Here is a 19,596-nt window from a genome sequence, read left to right as displayed (position 1 = left end):
GTCTTGGAAACATTTTTTTTTTTTTTCCTTCTTCATTGCAAGTGGGGTGACTGGCCGAAGGCAACGAAAAATATAAAAAAATAGGCCCACTTGATTGCCAGTTCCCTTACTGTATTAGTCGTGTGTATGTGTGAGAAAGAAATGTTGATATCATTATTATTTGTGTTTGAAAGATAGCGAGTGCCTACCATTTTCTTGGAAGTTATGGAAGTTATGCTAATAGTGATGATGAGAATTGTGATGAAGACGATAATAATATTGCAACAACACCACGAACAACAATAATACTGACAATAACAACAGCATTGGTTAGCGTAATGATAATGATGAGGTACTATCATTGAAATAAAAACCAGTGCTTAGATAATCATGACATCAAGTTGGCCGATAACAGCGGCGTGCGTATACAAAGTACGGGTTACTACAGTTCATTATATAACTATTGGCCGCATCAGACAAGTCTTCCAAGGCTGCCTCGCCCTTTGGTGCCAGACCGTGCAGGGCAGCTTATTACAAAGGAGTCATCGTTCATAACTGACCCAAGTGTTGTGCAAGAGATGACGCGAAACAGAAAGAACTCGGCAAGGAAATACAAAATCAGGAAGAAAATTTTAATGTACATAGTGAGAGGAAAAAAAAGATGAATGATACTGACTAACTGTTGCATTAATAAGATAGACAACATACATATGAGACTGAGTAGAAAGTCTTTTAGTGTAGTCTCGGGACTTATAAACAGAGTGAAGTCAAAAGCTTTTCATTCTCTTCCTTCTAAAAAGAAAATGTTTATTCTTTCACTCACATTTGTAATGTTTCATCTCATTATTTTCTAGCATCATTACTGCATTACTGAGATTTGTAACTGCATGTCTTTTGTTTTACCGTGACTTCGCTGTACATTACTTTCTACTTATTCTTACTTCTGTTCGGTCCATCTGTCCTAATGCAACAGTTGACCAGGATCTTCATCTTCATTGATTTTACTGTTAAGTTGAAACTCGTGTCTTGTTTATGGATTTCTTTTCCTGCCTACTTCTTGAATTGTTTCCAGAGAGGAAAATAAAGGAACTTAAAATTAAATTGCCGTGGTTTCTGGTTCTTCTACTTCTTTTTTTTTTTTTTTTTTTGGGGGGGTGGAAATATCCTCTTTTTTTCTTTTTCTTTTCTTCTTCTTCTTCTTCTTCTTCTTCTTCTTCTTCTTCTTCTTCTTCTTCTTCTTTTTAACTGGTTTTCGAGACGCAATATGATTTACTCATGGAGAGATCATTCTTACAACCACATGCATTGATCAGCCTTTTAAGTAAGCTTGGTGTATCGCAAGTTCGATGGTCAATACAAAGAACAAATTCCTCTGTACTTCAGTAAGCAGGCAGCACCAAGACAGGTTCAGGCCATCCCCAAGATAAACAGCAGTAATCAGGTGCTTGGGGCACAGTGACACTTGAGCATATAACTTGTGGATATAAATACTCGAACCGGCGAGCTGAGTACGTACTATATTTATTGCCATGGGCTGGTATCCTTCCTACATAAAAAAAACAACAAGTGATGTTGATGATGATGAGAACAACAGCATTGTAATGATAAGGAAAATAATAGTAATAATAAGGACTAAATCATTACTATTACTGTTGCTGCTGATATTGCTGTTGCTACTGCTGCTGCTCCTGTTCCTGCCATTATGCTGTAACGTGCAATTTATGGCAAAAAAAAAAAAAAATGAAAATTCTTGATATGTTGCATCATCGTCGTCGTCGCCGTAGTAGTAGTAGTAGTAGTAGTAGTAGTAGTGGTAATAGTAGTAGTAGTTTTAGTAGTAGTAGTAGTAGTAGTAGTAGTAGTAGCAGCAGCAGCAGCAGCAACAGCAGCAGTAGTAGTAGTAGTAGTAGTAGTAGTAGTAGTAGTAGTAGTAGTAGTAGTATTTGTATTGGTAATGGTATCGGGGTAAACTCGCTGATGTGCTTGCGGTGGCGTCTCGGCGACAGCACAGGACGAGGCACAATCTGCTTGTCATTTGCCGTCTGTTGGCATTGATTGCTCGCCGATCGTGTCTTTTGAAGGTCAAACTGGAAAGATGAGAGATGATGTTCTCGTACTACACTAATTGTTATTAATGATGTATCTGGTTTTAAGCGACGAATATTGTTAGTGAATTAGAGAAGCAGGTATACTTAATTGGACATATGGCTCGTATTCTCAAACATTTCCTTGCTTCACCTTCACTCTTTCAGAAGGCTTTAAGTTTATTCGATTTTTTTAAAGATATTTTTACGGTTCGAGAGGCAGATTGACAAGCTTTCCACATCACTAACTGGACAAGCACACTTCAAAACCCTACTAATCATCTCTGTGGCCTTGGAAAATAGTCATGATGGGATAACAAAGCGTTTCATAATAAAGATATTACGATACACAAACAGAGTCACTTCTATTCTCTCCATACATGCTTAATCCTTTGTAATGAGAGAGATACTATACTGAGAACGCAGCTATGGTCTATGGCCTTGGAAAATAGTCATGATGAGAGAGCAGTGTTTCTGAATACGGCTCTATATTTGATTAATTTTCATTCATCTCCGCGTTACGATTCATTAAGGTGAGAAATTCTGATAATACATTAATATAATTTTGTGGTTACAGATTTGCTCTCTCTCTCTCTCTCTCTCTCTCTCTCTCTCTCTCTCTCTCTCTCTCTCTCTCTCTCTCTCTCTCTCTCTCTCTCTCTCTCTCTCTCCTCAGTATGTTAGTCGTTGTTACCCTTGACTAGAAGCTTCTGAAAAACACAGTTGAGGAATGTGTTGCGCAGTATTTCTCCGACTTTTGGCAGCCTGCAAAAATCTAAGATAATTGAAGATAATGTTTTTCTGCGAAGCTGTATCTTTTCTTTTATCTTCATTTTTTATGCGGTATAGATGTCTGGAGGTGAATCGTATTTAAAAACTGCTTTTTTTCTCTCTCTTTTTTGTATAACTCTTCTCAAATTTCTTTTACATTAGACGCAGCTCGGTTTCTTGTGCTGTTTCAGTGATATATAAAGAAGTTAGTGATACTTTTCATCGTCTTCACTAGTTTTTTACCGAGCTGTTGTTATCCAGCCGGAATCACTAAAGGTTGCGTTGCTTTGAATTCTGTGGCATTTTAAATTGGTGGATACTTAGCAGTCTATATCTCAGTTTCCCTGGTTTTTCTTTTCCTATTAATGTTTGCTATCGCAGTCTGAGACATCCTAGACTGCTGAAGCAAAAATAAATAAATAAATAAAACATAAATTAATAAAGATAGTATGTACGTTAACCTTCTAATTATGTCGTTTTTATTATTTTTTCCATATTTTTCTAGCTGTGTCTAAACTGTATGGATACCTCCCTGTAGTATAATTTAAAACCTCACTTTTCAACGCGGCTCTTCGTAAGGGATTGTTCACGGTTTTCTCGATGATCCTCACAAATTAGAATTGTGATAGCTATGATGACGCACCGGGAATCACCTTGACACGACGTGACTCACTTGTAAGTGTAAATGGAGCTTAATAACACACTTTTTTTTCTATTTATTGTTGTTGGTTGGTGGTGGTGGTGGAAGTGACGGCAATGTGTATAAAAGTGTCGGTGCTGGTGGTGGTGATGGTGGGAGAGGCAGGTATATTTATTCGACACATTTCCTCTCTTTTCCTGTGGTGTATCACTATGAAGTTACACGTATACAGAGAAAACTAACAATTATTGAAGTCCGAAACATTTGTATCACATTTTGACGTATATGAAAAAAATATATGAAATAAAAATAGAATTAAATAAATAAATATCCCATGACCAAGCAGCAAGTCAACACATTAAAGTTTTCCTGGATTACCACGAGGGTTGAGCCACACGCCCCGGAAGGGAGGGCTTCGGTGACGCAATAAAGATACGTAATTGAATAAAGAACGAAGAGAAGAGGGAAGAATAATGATATTGAAGTACACGCTTCAGCAAGAAGGAGAATAAGAAATGGTTTGGTTTATGGGGTCACAGCAACAATAACAGCACGAGACCCGCGAGTCACGGAAATGAACGGAGACTTGAGAAGCGAGAAATTAACTTATAAGTAAATGAATGGTATTGAATGCAGATGTGCTAAGAATTATTGTAGCAGTGAAAGGGATATGTGGTTATTATGCACTCGAAATGACGAAAAAAGATACGCGAAAACAGATCTATAACAGCTGTGCGGAAATAATCACAGATATTGCAACGATTAATCAAGAACTGTCGGCGAAGTTGAGAAATATGAATAATGATTGTTGAAGAAACGATGTGTGTGTGTGTGTGTGTGTGTGTGTGTGTGTGTGTGTGTGTGTGTGTGTGTGTGTGTTGCTGGAAAGTTTTGTATAGTGATAATCATTGACTTATACGGGTTCTTTGCGGTATTTTTTTTTATAATTATTGTGACGGACTAACAATATTTCCACATTATTGATAAGAGAAACACTTGAAAATCCTGTTAATATATATATACTTTTTTTTTTTTAACAATCGTGATGAGAGAGCAGCGTGTTTCAGAATGATGACAACACTGGTTATCTCTTCGATGAAAAAAAAACGGCTTTTCACGAGTAAAAGATAAACAGAATGAGAAAAGGAAATACGTAAGTCAATAAAACACAATAACGGTATGTCCTTAGTGGAATTAGGTCGTGAAAACACGGAATTAAAGACTTTACTATATGATCTTATCGTATGTGCGTACATGTACTGTGAACTGCGTGTGCTCTCATGCTGTGGTTGGTGGGTTGTCAACATATATACCAAACAAACTCAGGCTCCCTGTGTAAGCCCCTGGTCCGTGGGGATTAACCTATCTATTTCACCACCGCTAAATTGGCTCCCTGACTCCGCTACGTGATAGGAACATTTCATCATCACGATCTCTAGTACTTTTGTGGTAGCGACGTCGAGACACTGAGATAAGGTACCGTCTTGACCGCCACGCGCTTAATTAACACAGGGTTCTGCCTGCCTCACACACTCACCTCCGCGCCGCGATACCAAACACACCAAACGCTGCTGACACTCCGCCATTGCGCTTCTTAACCTTTTCTCTTACGGTAAACCTTAGACATTTTTGGACTATTGGCGCGGCGTGATAAAGGGAGTAAGGGGTGTTAGGCTGAGAGGGGTGAACCATGCCGCCTAACATGGAGGAGCAGCAGGAGGCGGGTGTGGAAGGGAACATTGAAGTGCCAGAAACTCAGGTGGTGCCACAACCCAAAGGTAAATGTGTGTGTGTGTGTGTGTGTGTGTGTGTGTGTGTGTGTGTTAAGTGAGAATACGAAAGTCGAGTTTTCTAGTTGTTTTATTGCACTATGAAAGCCAAGCCCCAGAATTGTCTCACGGTCGCGATGACATGAGGTAGACGCAAGATATCAGGCAGGTGTGAAGCTTTTAATGTAGCTTGTGTCTTATCACTCTTGTTGTTTTTGTTATTGTTGTTGTTGTTATTATTGTTGTTATTATTGTTGTAGTTGTTTATTTACTATTACTGATTATTTGCTTTCGGATCTCCAAATAAAGACGCAATACATCATCATATTAACAGCAAAACAAAAGTATATCAAAAGTCGATGTACCTGTATGAGTATCACCAACTTGGAGAAAAAAAAAAAAGCCAAAATAGAAACACACACACACACACACACACACACACACACACACACACACACACACACACACACACACACACACACACACACACACACACTGCATCCGGGCATCAGTCATTCACAAATTCAGAGATGCTTTCTTTCTAGTCTCTTCATTGTGTACTTCCTAATGGAAATCAACACAGTGCCTGGATCTGTTGTTTTGCGTCTGTGCCAGTTTTTCCTATATTCCAACAGTCGTCTGTGCATCTAAACTGGGAAAATTGTTGGTGAAAAAAAGATATATCAGTGGTATATCATGAGTATGAACCACACAACTAAGCTATTCAGATACTAAATATAATGTTCAAACTCTCTTATTAGTTCTTGAAATGCAGTGAACCTTGAAACATTAGTCTAATTGATTTATACCAAAAAACACAAGTGTTAAAAAATTAGTTAATGCAAGGGAGGGAACTGTGAAGGCATCGGGCTTTACGAAACATTAGTCTAATTACTATATACCACAAAACACAAGTGATAGAAAAATAGTTAACGTAAGAGGGATTATAATGAGCCACCACCATCAGTGATACACGAGGGAACTGTGAAGGCATCGAGTTTTACGTATTGCGAATAAAGGATGGGAGAACTGTCACGAGGAGTGTTGACCAGCAATGAAGGGAGCGACGCTACTGTAGTTCTATACTTTATTGCCTTGTATTATTACTTAGCACCAGATAAAGTAGCTATGATACACTGAAAAAAAAAATCAGCAGTAATGTTCAAAGTTTTATACGTGTTTGATTTATATTGCATTTGTTTTATCTATTCGTTAGTTATTTATGTCGCATCTTATGATTTCCACTACATAACATTCATTTTACGAAGCTTTTATAGCGGACGATTAGACACAGTAAGCGTGATGGTTATAATCTTCCTGTCGCCTTGATGAGATAAGTGACTTTAGTGTGTTTTTTCAAGTGAGTTTCTGTGTAATAATTCAAGATAACAGGGAGGGCCGGTGTGGTGTAAATGATGCTCTTATCTCCTTATTCACGTACACGGGCCACTCAGCTGCCTATCAGTGGAGTGTTTAAAGGAAATTGTTGTATAAGCGAGAAATTGTAATATCGCCTTGAAATGATGATGAGCCGCTGTGATATTTCCCTTGATAAATGTAGATAATGTATTATACTGATTGAATTCTTACATGCGAGAGAGAGAGAGAGAGAGAGAGAGAGAGAGAGAGAGAGAGAGAACCGTATTTAGTTTATTTAGTTATGTCTCCCGTGCATTCCTTATCCTTCGCCTGAAACACTATCTCATTAGAACTTGTAATGGCTCATGTCCACACACACACACACACACACACACACACACACACACACACACACACACACACACACACACACACACGTTTCATATTGTTACCTGATCTTATATACAATTCCCTTAAAAAATGTGATTATTTCTCCCTTCCTTGGCCCTTTCTCTGCCGTATGATATCCTCTAAAATCCTCTGACCATCCATCCGTGTGTTGCTAATCCTAAATCCATCCATTTATCATTGTATTGTGTTACCTGAAGCCTTCGTTCTGTGACTAAAAGCTTCCGATGCGTGTGTTGCTATTAGTGTTGCTTACCTGTGTATCTGCTTTGCTTGGCTGTACTGATGGTAATTTTCTGCCTTGGATATATTCACAGATACCTTCTATTTGTATTCCTTTTCATTAGTGGTTTGATATGTCTTTAAGTGATCTGTGTTGATTTTTTTTTCTTCATTCTCTCTCTCTCTCTCTCTCTCTCTCTCTCTCTCTCTCTCTCTCTCTCTCTCTCTCTCTCTCTCTCTCTCTCTCTCTCTCTCTCTCTCTCTGGCGCAAGTGTGTAGTAGATGCGACAGGTGTGAGGTCGCAGCTGTAATGATTAGTAACATTATTTCTCGTCGTCATGTGGCTACGGTGGGGCAGTATTGCGTGGAACGGCGGTCAGGATTGTGCAAGCAGTGTACAGTAGAAACACTAACACGTCCTTGAAGATATTAACACAAACTGATCCGTGCGCTTACATCCAACAACCTTATTACCCACCCACACGCATACTCACGCCTACCGACATAATCTTCACTCTTGCACTGCGAAATTTGACCATCCGTGCTGATTTATATGAAGTGGTCAGCTTTTGTGTAAAACCACCCGTCTCTTCTCCTTCGGGTTTTGACTTAACGACCTACAGCGCGAATAGGAATCGATTTATGCATATGTTTCCGTTCATTACTCGCGTTTTGTGAGTCGTAAAAGTTAGGCAAGGACGCGGCATGTGTGTGTGTGTGTGGGTGTACACGTGTCGTCATCAGTAAGCGCCAAGTAAAGGAGAAGAGTCTGGGAAGGAGTGAGTTTTGAAGTTACTTGTCATCGTCATGGTTCGTCATTTTAACATAGTGAATGATGGTAAGTCTCTCTCTCTCTCTCTCTCTCTCTCTCTCTCTCTCTCTCTCTCTCTCTCTCTCTCTCTCTCACGTTTTAATGTGTGAAAACCAGCTGTGGCTTCACTTTTATTGACACATGTGCTGTATGTTTGGCTTGCATGTTTGTTTAGTTGGAGAGAGAGAGAGAGAGAGAGAGAGAGAGAGAGAGAGAGACTAAATGAATGAATAGATTGATTTTATTCCTTACTTGATTTTGATACTACTGTATTATTCTACTTTTACTTCTACTTCTGCTTCTACTTCCTCCACCACCACCACCACCATCACCTAAGTAATCCATGTTCTTCCTTTTGCAACAGTCACTGCATCCTTAACTCCAACGTAAGCACCTGGACAGTTTATAGAAAGAAGCTTTTACTTGGCTTGTTTCGTACCTTCTTTTTCTATTAATTAGGGCCATAACAGTGGGTCATAATAGATTTTGTTTTTTGCCATTTGAGAACTGTTAATCACATTGGATGCCTCTCCTAACCTCAGATTATGGCCAGTATTTGAACTCATGCTCCTAAATACTACCTGTCAGCCTGAAAGCATGTGCATCAACCTTTATAGGAGATTAAATGATGCTATCTTTGTTTACCCATATATTATTGCTTGTATATGTAGTCCATGCCCATTTTTCTTCCCCATACAGTGTCTCATCCTCCCTGATTCCATCGCCTCGCTCCCTGCCAGACCATGACCACCCAGGGACACTAACCCTCTTATCTTCTTCCTTCATGCTAGGCTTACTCACTGCCACTGACACCTTACCACTTAGCTGAAGCCCCTGCCCTGCTGTGTTGGCCAATTCTCCACACTCTCTCTCTCTCTCTCTCTCTCTCTCTCTCTCTCTCTCTCTCTCTCTCTCTCTCTCTCTCTCTCTCTCTCTCTGCATACCACTAATAATCTTGGATGAATGGGTTTCCACTAAGAGGAACTGAACACTTCTTTTGATGTGGTTCATTAACTTTTTGTAGTGTTGTAATAGCTCATAAATACTCTGAAATGTATCACTTTATTAAGAAGAAGTTTGAATTTATGTTGCCACACCATCGAAAGAAGTGAAAGTAAATTACTCATGGGATAGGATAATTCAGATTGTTGTTGTCTGTGCAAACTTTCTCTTACAGTCAAATTTCTTCCTAACTATTATAATCTGTATAGTAGGGAGTGACAAATTATCATATATTGTCAATTTTTGTTTGCTTCAGTTTGATTACCCTGCATACCTTCCCAGCTCACATCTAACTCTTGCCTCACACACAACAGATGATAAGCACACCCTCTTGTTTGCATCTCTTCTTTCCTTGTGTGTGGCCTTTTCCTGCTTAAATTCACCCCTTGTGTCTGTCTGTGTCCCTGTGTTGGTCCAAGCACATGTATCGTCCTCTGTTGGAGAGTGAGGGCGTATTCGAGGAATGGGACTTGGCCTCCTCAGAATTTGAGGAAAATGATTATGAGGAGGATGATACAGAAGAGGAAATGTGGAACATCTATAACATAAAGGAGTGTAAGGTCCTCCTGTCTGTTTCTCAATTCATCCTACTTGCATTGTATTTTTTTTTTTTTTTTTTTTCTTTTTATACTATTTTTGAGGACCTGAATTGTTGAGTATGTACATAATAACCCTACTCTTTGTGTGTGTTTCTGTGTGTGTGTGTGTGTGTGTGTGTGTGTGTGTGTTCTGTGTGTGTGTGTTGTATCTTAAGTTTCATGCAAGTATTTCATTGACTAGCTATATTACAGATCTGACAGAGTCTTCCTGCTTGATTTTCTGTTATGTTCAACTGTGTCCCAGTTTTGCATCTTTAGCTGTTAATTTTTTTATTTTCATTTTGTTCCCTTAATCTATCTAATTTTTCTGTCTCTTCTTGCAGCAACAAAGCTCCTTGGCAATGATGAGAAGAAGTACAGTGATGTGGAGCAAAGCACGGAGGAAGTGAGTGCATGTCCCTTTGTCCCTTGAGATGGAAGGTGACAGTTGTCTAAGTATCTCACTAATACACTGAAAATTATTCAGAAAAAAACTACATTAATATGCAGAATCAACTCAGGCTTAACTTTTTTTTTTTTGTTCTCTGTACAGAAAGTCAAGTATCCAAAGTCGGTGTTCTTCATTGTCGGCAATGAATTCTGTGAAAGATTCTCATATTATGGCATGAAAGGTGAGAGTGATTTATCAGCAGTGATGTATTTTCCTTTTATGTTGATAACCTGAATCTTTGGATTAAAGTTACATAGTTGTGAAGACTTTGCCAACACTGTTATCCACAACAAAGAATTACTGAAGAAATTGCTATTTGATGACAACAAATAACACTTTCCTTTGCAGCCATCCTCATCCTGTACCTCCACAACCAGTTAAAATTTGATGAAGATACATCTACAGTCATCTACCATGTGTGGGCCATGCTGTGTTACTTCACCCCTATTCTGGGTGCCATCATTGCTGACACCTGGCTGGGCCGCTTCAAGTATGTCTCATTGATCTTACTGTGTCAGTAGATCAGATATTTTCATAATATGTATACATGATATACTTTTTTGCTTCATGATGGTCCTCATTAATTTCATAATCACAACATAAATTGTATATTAGAATCCATCTTACATTGTTGTTTTTTTTCACTTGCATTCTATGGTAGTTGTTAATTTTAAGTAAGTATTCAAGCTCAGGTTTCCAGAGTTAACTATATTTTAAAGGAGAATAGGAGAGAGTTAAAATACAGTATACATTATATCTTCAGAATTTAAGTATAGTTGTGTATGGTTTCTAATCATGATATACCATTGATTTACTTAATTTGTTCCACAGGACCATATTCTACATATCCATCATCTATGTGTTTGGAAATGCTGTCCTCTCCATCTCTGCCGTGTCTCCCATATTTTTTGACTTAACTGTAGAAAAGTAAGTTGTGTGCAAGTTTGAGATATGCATTCTTTGGATCTTATAATGTTACCATTTGATTTAATTACCTGTATTCTTATTATTGTTATTATTGTCATTATTATTTTTATTATTCTTTTCTTATTATTATTATTATTATTATTATTATTATTATTATTATTATTATTATTATTATTATTATTATTATTATTATTATTATTATTATTATTATTATTATTATTATCATCAATCATTCATTCAACATCTTCTCATTTTCTAATCATTAGACTATTGCAACTATGCATACCATTGTTTATGTACATATTAGGGAGGTGGTGGCGTAGTGGATAAGGTGGTGAGCGTGGGATTGGGCAAACATCCACACGTAGGTTCGAATCCCACCACACACACCCTTAGAAACTTTGCCATTTGTCAAGTGGTTTAAAGTTATCTATATGTCACCATGATTCCCAGGTTCTAGGTGGTTACACCAAAGATGCACTTGGTTGGTGATATGGGCCCTAATATGGGTGCCACTATAAATGAAATTGCCTGTGCCACTAATAGGTGGAAGCTGAACAGTGCTTCCTATACGTACTCTTTAAGTAGGCCTACAGGTGCTATAGGCCATAACATAAAGAAAATAAATAAATAAAAAAAATAATAAAAATAAAATATATATATATATATATACAATATCTGTTTTCTTCATCTTCAGGGTAATAGCCTTCCTGGGGCTGCTGCTGATAGCACTAGGCACAGGTGGTATCAAGCCATGTGTGTCAGCTTTTGGAGGAGACCAATTTGTGCTTCCTCAACAAGAAAAGCAGCTGACTCAGTTCTTCTTTGTCTTTTACTTCAGGTAAGTATCTTACAAAATAGTTTATCAGATGATGTACACTATCTGGTTTCAGTTCAGTATGTGAATACAGTAATACTAGTATTAAAACTATGTTGAGGATTAGAGGCATAAAGATTATAACAATATTTTTTACTGCATTGCTTTATTTTACTTACAGTATCAATGCTGGATCTCTCTTGTCCACCTTCATCACGCCTATCCTGAGAGACGACGTGCAATGCTTTGGGGACGACTGTTATTCCCTGGCCTTTGGTGTTCCTGCAATCCTGATGTTTGTTGCTCTCTGTAAGTACAGTTTCTTATTAATGTATTGTGTATAGATTTCATGCTGATGGTTTCTTGGAAACTTATAACATCACTATTATAGTAATCACTGCATTACACCTATTATGTTCTTCATGTTGCCCAAAACACTCAATATTCCTACTTCATCTCAGGATGTGTATTGATTTGGAAGTGCACTCTTTATGGCCTTGTAGAGCAGCTGCTTTTGTAACCTTGCTGTGATCTGTTGTGAGAAACAATATTCACTAGCCTTGCTTGATTCACAGTAGAAATGAGTGATTAGTCCTACATGTATTGTATAATGCCTCAAATGCATAAATTCATTGAACACATATTTGAATATTTGTGAACTACTCATATTTGGGTGAAAATTATATCATTAAAGTAAAATCACAAAACAGTTTGGGACACTGAAAACTTACTGATTTGTTAAAAAGCAAGTATTAATGCATTATACTTATGGAAACTGGTTTTGAAGTTTGTATTATAATCTATATCTATTTGTATCTTCACATACATGTTTTACAATTATTGTCAATTCTTCAGTTGTGCTCGTGTTGGGGCTTTCATATTACAAAATGTTACCTCCAGAAGGTAGTGTAATAATCCAGACGATTAAATGCCTTTTGGTAAGTCTTAGGTGCACATCCATAATGGTGGTGGGTTGCCTTTAATTCACATTTTAAAGTTTCATTTGTCTGACAGATTTTGTATCTTAGCATGGAAGTATCCTAAATTAAATCAACATTATTGATTTTATATTCAGTAAAGTCTCCTTTTTCTTTATTCATCTTTTCCAGAGATAAGTTTAAATAACTTTTTTGTTTAATGCAACTGACCTCAGCCATTTTATCATAGCAAAACTTGTTCATCTTATAAATGCATTTTATAAGTGAAATTCAACATTTTTCTCTGTCAGGAGAGATAAGTTTGAAGAGGTAACTGACTAACCAAATTATCAGAAGAAAAACATTCCTCAAGAGTGCATTCTGTGAGCTACATTTCATATTTTTTTCTAATTAACAATGATCTTATCCCACTCTACATTTGAACATTGTCTTGACTACAGAAGAAGAATTCACTCCCTTATGCCACCTATCAACAATTTCACTACTATTTAACATTTATCATTCCATCCCAACCTTACTCATTTTTTGCTCCTGACCAGACCATTCTCATTATCTCTTCCAATTTGCTGTTCACTGAAATTTGCTTTATTAGGCATGTAAGAACTCCTATTAATGTTTGAATTGCTGCTATCATAGGTGAGTGCTGTTTGATTATTGCATGACTAAGTGTGTCTTGTTTGTTTCTTTGCATGGTCTGTAGTGATCTTGGTCCTGGGCTATATGGCTCGGCTATATAAGATCGTGCCTCCTCAAGGAACAATTTTAAAAGAAGTCAGCGGTTGCATTAGGGTAGGTATATATTTTAATTCCAGTTTTTTATCTTTTATAGTATTTTATAGTAATTGTATTATGGTATATGTATGCATGTCTATAAGTATGTATGTACCTGTATATAAGTATAGTTTAGATAATTATTTAGTATCCCATTCATTTACAATTAAAAATTATGATGCTGTTTTCTTCTTATTTATATGAGAAAGCAAAATTATGTATCTTATTATAATTCAAATAAGATTAGCTGACTGACTCTTGTGGCATTTAATGAAGGTAAATACTTGGTTACAGTAATTAAAAAGAGAATACTTTACCTTAATACTTTTTACAGTTTCTTGATGTATACATTAATGTGGTTCTCAGGAAGCATTACGAAAGAAGCGCAGGACTCATGTCAGAAAGAAGCACTGGCTGGATCATGCCAAGGAGAAGTATGGTGAGGAACTTGTAGCTGATGTGAAGGTGTTGCTGAAGGTGCTTGTGCTGTACATTCCTCTGCCCTTCTTTTGGGCTCTGTTTGATCAGCAGGTTTGTGCTTCATCTTGTTATTATTGTTTATTTATTGATTGATGGATTGATTAATTTATTATTATTTTGTTAATTCATTTATTTTTTGATGAATATTTGAGATAAAGTTACAATGCCAGGAATGGAAGCCTTGACACTCCTGCTTGGAGTGAGCTCACTAGTTGCTTGCAGGTATCCACTGCATCCACTGAGACAAGTTCTGTGTTATGTTTACTCCACATAAACCTATAATTAATCTTTTCTTCCTGGGAATACCTTGTGTCATGCAGAGCTGTGGTGACCTTCTTGTAACAACCCTTACAATGAGTCATTTAATAAAACTTGTTACACATGCCTTATCAAAGATATGAAAGGAAAGTTAATGAACTAATGAATGCATTTTGACAATGGTCTTATTTTCCAGGGTTCACGTTGGACCTTCCAGGCGACTCGTATGGATGGCACCATTGGCAGCTGGGTCCTGAAGCCTGACCAGATGCAGGTTTGTAGTTATTAATTATCTTCCTCATTTCCTCCATAAGTACCTTTTTAACTTGTCACAAACTGTTCTATATATGTATATATAATATTCAGGTAATATTACATTGTACTGTAGGTAACATATAATTCTAATTCTTCTAGGTGGTAAATCCTCTACTTATCCTGCTAATGATTCCCCTATTTGACCGAGTTGTGTATCCTTTGTTGGGTTACTGTAACCTGCTAAAGCGACAGCTACCAAGGATGTTCACTGGCGGTGTTTTGGCTGGAGTGGCTTTCCTTGTCTCTGGCTTTTTGGAACTACAACTTGAGGTAATAATTGTTGTAACTTTGTAAAGGTAATAAAATTTAGACAATTACAGGATTATATATTACCAGGAAAACTAATGTAAAATTTTCTGCCTTTATCTTCTCTATAATCTTTGTTTTGTACTTTAGCTTTTTTCTTTTCCTTATTTTGAATATTGTCCATACCTGATTTTATCTATTAATTTTTTTTCCAGAACACCTATCCTGTTGCGATCAGTAGTGATCACTCCCGTGTAATGCTCATCAATACCCTTCCTTGCAAAGTCAATGCCACTCCATCATGGGTTGATGACACCATTGCTATGAAACAATATGAATATGATGTGAGTACCATTTATAAGAAATTGTACTTGTTACTCACATATTGTATTATCTCAAACCAAAGAACATGGAACTTTCAGTGTTCATACCATATATTGATAAAATAATTTAGATGTTTTAGTGAATGGAAAGGACACAAATGTTTTATTTTTAATGGCTTGACAAATTTGGAACATGGAAGAAAAAATATTTACATCTGAATTTTTGATGAATTGCTTCACAACAATAGATTTATGAGCTGCACATCTTTTGTTACCTTGCACCTATTTTGAATATAAACTGCCAATGTTTTATTCAAATATGTAATTAATGTATTTTGTTCTTTTCTAGCAAACTAAGGATATCTCCCTCAGATCAGAAAATGGAATGCTCTTCAGTGAATTTGAAGTAGAAATAGATTTTGTTGCTGGGAGTTGTGGAAACATTGTTGGCAAAGCAGATCCATATCGAGTAACTCTTCAAGAAAAGACAGTGAGTGATATGAACTTCTTTTGGAATGGATGCCTCAGATTGTGGTGCAGTTTTTTTGGGGGGGTAAATAAGTAAATGCATAGTTAGAAGACTTTTCAAATGTGACTGAATTGCATATGTTTACTTGTGTGAGAAAATCTTTAAACAAAAGCAAGAAATTTGATAGCTTAAATAGAGATAGTAATGCTTGGAGTGAAGTGGAAAGGGAAGGGTACTGTGTTTTGGGATAACACTTGATTGTCTCTTGATTGTCAGCTTGGCAAATTTGTGGCTGCCATGTGGTAAATCTTTTCACACATACACACACACACACACACACACACAAAAAAAAAAAAAAGAAAGCCATGACATGGCTTTGTTCACATTGATTCATTTCATTTCTTACTCCATTCCCAGATCTTGTTTAGGTCTTCTTGCAGTATTTCACAATCCTCCTTTTGCTTTATAACTCTGCACAGTTTCGTATCATCCGCAAACAAATTTATGTAGCTGTTCACTCCTTCTGGCAATGAGGAAAAGTACTAGTGCCAATACTGACCCCTGCGGAGTGCCACAGGGGTCAGTATTGGCACCAGTACTTTTCCTCATTTATATTAACGACATGCCAGAAGGAGTGAACAGCTACATAAATTTGTTTGCGGATGATACAAAACTGTGCAGAGTTATAAAGCAAAAGGAGGATTGTGAAATACTGCAAGAAGACCTAAATAAGATCTGGGAATGGAGTAAGAAGTGGGAAGTGGAATTCAATGTGAACAAAAGCCATGTCATGGAAATGGGAAAGAGTGAAAGACGACCTGTGGGAATCTATAAGATGGGAGATGGAGTAGAACTGGAGAAAGTAAAAAGGAAAAGGACTTAGGAGTGACGATGGAAGAAAACAATCAACCAGTAAGCCATATTGATAGAATCTTTAGAGAAACATATAATTTGCTGAGGAATATTGGAGTAGCATTTCACTACATGGACAAAGAAATGATGAAGAAATTGATAAATACTATAATAAGACCCAGATTGGAATATGCAGGAGTAGTGTGGACCCCTCATAAAAAGAAACACATAAGGAAATTGGAGAGGCTACAAAAATGGCTACAAGAATGGTCCCAGAACTTGAAGGGATGACATATGAGGAGAGACTAAAGGCTATGGATCTACCAACCTTGGAACAAAGAAGGAGAGAGGAGACCTGATACAAGTCTATAAATTGATCAACGGAATGGACCAAGTGGATAATGAGAAACTGATCCTGAGAGAAGAATATGACACCCGAAGCATAAGATCGCATAGTAAAAAGCTGAGAAAGGGAAGATGTCTGAGAGATATTAAAAAATATAGTTTCCCGCAGAGATGTATTGAGACGTGGAACAGTTTAGATGAAGAAGTAGTGTCTGCAACGAGTGTGCACACTTTTAAAGTAAGATTGGATAAGTGTAGATATGGAGACGGGGCCACACGAGCATAAAGCCCAGGCCCTGTAAAACTACAGCTAGGTAAATACTAGGTAAATACACACACACACACACACACACACACACACACACACACAGGTTAGGTTAGGTTAGGTTATATTAATTTGTTTGCGGATGATGCGAAGTTGTGTAAGTGTGTGAAGAGTGAAGAAGATTGTGAAATTTTACAGGCAGATCTGGATAAGATTTGGGTGTGGAGCAAGAGGTGGGAAATGGAATTTAATCTGAGCAAAAGTCATGTGATGGAGATGGGGAAGAGTGGAAGACGGCCAAGAGGGTCATATAAGATGGGTGAAGAAGTAGTGTTGAAAAAGGGGGAAAAGGAAAAGGATTTGGGAGTGATAATACAAGACCATGGGCAGTTTGAGGCTCATATTGATAAGATGTTTGGAGAAACGTATAATTTGATAAGAAATATTGGATTAGCCTTCCATTATATGGATAAAAATATGATGAAGAAATTAATTAGTACGGTAATTAGACCAAGATTGGAATATGCTGGAGTGGTTTGGTCCCCTTATAAAAAGAAGCATATAAGGAAGTTGGAGAGATTGCAGAGAATGGCAACAAAAATGGTTCCGGAATTGGCAGAAATGACCTATGAGGAGAGATTAAAAGAAATGAATTTGCTTACCTTGGAACAAAGAAGAGAAAGAGGAGATTTAATACAGGTTTATAAACTGTTGAACGGACTGGATGAAGTGGACAATGAGCAAATGATGTTTAGAGAGGAAAACTTAAATAGAACTACGAGATCGCATAGTAAAAAGATAGCCAAGGAATATGCTTGAAGGATGTGAAGAAATATAGTTTCCCACAAAGATGTGTGGAGGTGTGGAATGGTTTGAGTGAGGAGGTGGTGTCAGCGAGGAGTGTGCATAGTTTTAAAGGAAAGTTGGATGTGTGTGGATATGGAGACGGGGCCACACGAGTATGATACCCAGGCCCTGTAAAATTACAACTAGGTGAATACAACTAGATGAATACACACACACACACACAGACACAGAAACACACACACACACACACACACACACACACACACACACACACACACACACACACACACACACACACACACACACACACACGGGACATCGTCGATGGCGGAGGTGGTCGCTGAGCTCCAGAGCAATCATCTCTAATTCTACAGTTACCATTGCCTAAGAGTAACCAAGGTGGGAAAGGAGCTGGTAATGTTTGTCCCGTCTCCATATAGTCATGTTAACTGTTGATTAGCAAAATAATGTCCAGTGAAGGTAAATATAAACTGTAGCCTGCGTTTGAGCCATCAGCTGGTTTGTTTACATCTGCGCAACATGGCGGCCGTGAACTCGAAAGATGAATCAGACTTCACAGGGTTTCAAGGAATAATGGAGAAGAGCGCTTATGTGAAGAAAATTCTGGAGTTAGAAGGTAAAATTGAAAACTGTTTGAAAAGTATGGGGCCTGGAAACGAGTTATGACAATGTAAAGAAAGACTGTGCCGATATGAAGAAGGAAAATGAAGCACTGAAAGAGGAAGTTAAGCTAATTAAAGTGAATTGCGAAAATGTGGAGAATCTCTAGGAAAAGTGATGGAGAAGCAGGCTGAATGGAAAAAAAGTCAGGAAGTGGAAAGAAAGGAGGTAAATTACAAAGTTGCAAGTCTGGAAAAGGAAATCAAAGAGTCTGGGGAGAAAACTTTGGGCCTTGCTGAAATTATAGATCAACAGATCATAGAAGAGAAGATAGCTGAGAAAGTGGTGAAGGTTATTAAGTCAAATGAGACATTGGTGAGGGAAACTGTAGACAAAAAGAGATGTGTGGTGATATTTGGTGTGGAGGAGGATAAGACACCGAGTAAAATGGAGAGAGAGAAAACATAAAAAGGTGATAAATAATATCATTAATGTGGTGCAGGAGGAGGAAAAGACCTAGTACAAGAAATAGAGGACTTCCATAGAATTGGAAAGTTCACAAGAGAAGGTATGAGGCCAATAAGAATCAAACTTAAGTCACAAAAGGATGTAGATGAATTGGTGGAGAAGTCATGGAGGCTAGCCCAGCAGGAAACAACAAGGAAGATTTGGTTGAGAAGAGATCTCGGTGAAAAGGAAAGAGAAATGTTAAATGAGTTGAGAAAGGAGGCTTTGAAAAAAATGAAGAGAGGACAGAAGAGGAGAAGAAAGAGTTTTTCTGGAGAATCTTGGATATGAGACTGAGGAAGTGGTTCATAACCCAGAAAAGTACAGCAAGAAAGGACTAAAGAAACTTACATATGAGCGAAATGTAATGTATTCCAACATAAATGGAGTGATATCGGGATTTTAGAACTCAACGATTACTTGAGGGACAAGAACCCAGATATTGTGGGTCTTACTGAAACAAAACTGAGAGAGGGAGAAGACCTGATGATGGTTGGAGAAGGAAATATAATGTTTGGAAAAGAAATAGAGTAGGTAAGATGGGAGGAGGAGTGATGTTGCTGGTTAAAAAGATATAAAGG

At 37.5% G+C, this 19,596-nt stretch overlaps 1 protein-coding gene across 4 annotated transcripts in view; it reads left to right on the top strand.

The window, feature by feature from the left end:
- LOC123504113 (solute carrier family 15 member 1-like) overlaps window positions 1–19,596 on the top strand; it is a 39,925-nt gene that overhangs the window by 14,257 nt on the left and 6,072 nt on the right. Inside the window, exons 1-13 of one of the 4 annotated variants that reach the window (XM_045254431.1) lie at window positions 4,983–5,252; window positions 9,968–10,029; window positions 10,177–10,255; window positions 10,423–10,564; window positions 10,906–11,001; window positions 11,699–11,842; window positions 12,000–12,127; window positions 13,457–13,545; window positions 13,894–14,058; window positions 14,462–14,539; window positions 14,680–14,850; window positions 15,042–15,170; window positions 15,499–15,639. In XM_045254431.1, the coding sequence (XP_045110366.1) occupies window positions 5,165–5,252; window positions 9,968–10,029; window positions 10,177–10,255; window positions 10,423–10,564; window positions 10,906–11,001; window positions 11,699–11,842; window positions 12,000–12,127; window positions 13,457–13,545; window positions 13,894–14,058; window positions 14,462–14,539; window positions 14,680–14,850; window positions 15,042–15,170; window positions 15,499–15,639 (1,512 nt within the window). In that variant the 5' untranslated portion in view covers window positions 4,983–5,164. Of the gene's footprint in view, window positions 1–4,982; window positions 5,253–7,593; window positions 8,071–9,131; window positions 9,601–9,967; window positions 10,030–10,176; window positions 10,256–10,422; window positions 10,565–10,905; window positions 11,002–11,698; window positions 11,843–11,999; window positions 12,128–13,456; window positions 13,546–13,893; window positions 14,059–14,461; window positions 14,540–14,679; window positions 14,851–15,041; window positions 15,171–15,498; window positions 15,640–19,596 lie in introns of those variants that run through there. The other 3 variants (XM_045254433.1, XM_045254430.1, XM_045254434.1) reach the window with 3 other exon arrangements.

This window comes from Portunus trituberculatus, chromosome 15, assembly GCF_017591435.1.
Source record: "Portunus trituberculatus isolate SZX2019 chromosome 15, ASM1759143v1, whole genome shotgun sequence".
Classification (NCBI taxonomy): Eukaryota; Metazoa; Arthropoda; class Malacostraca; order Decapoda; family Portunidae; genus Portunus; species Portunus trituberculatus.
Note: the sequence above shows the minus strand (reverse complement) of the source record. Positions and strands in the feature narration are given on the sequence as shown.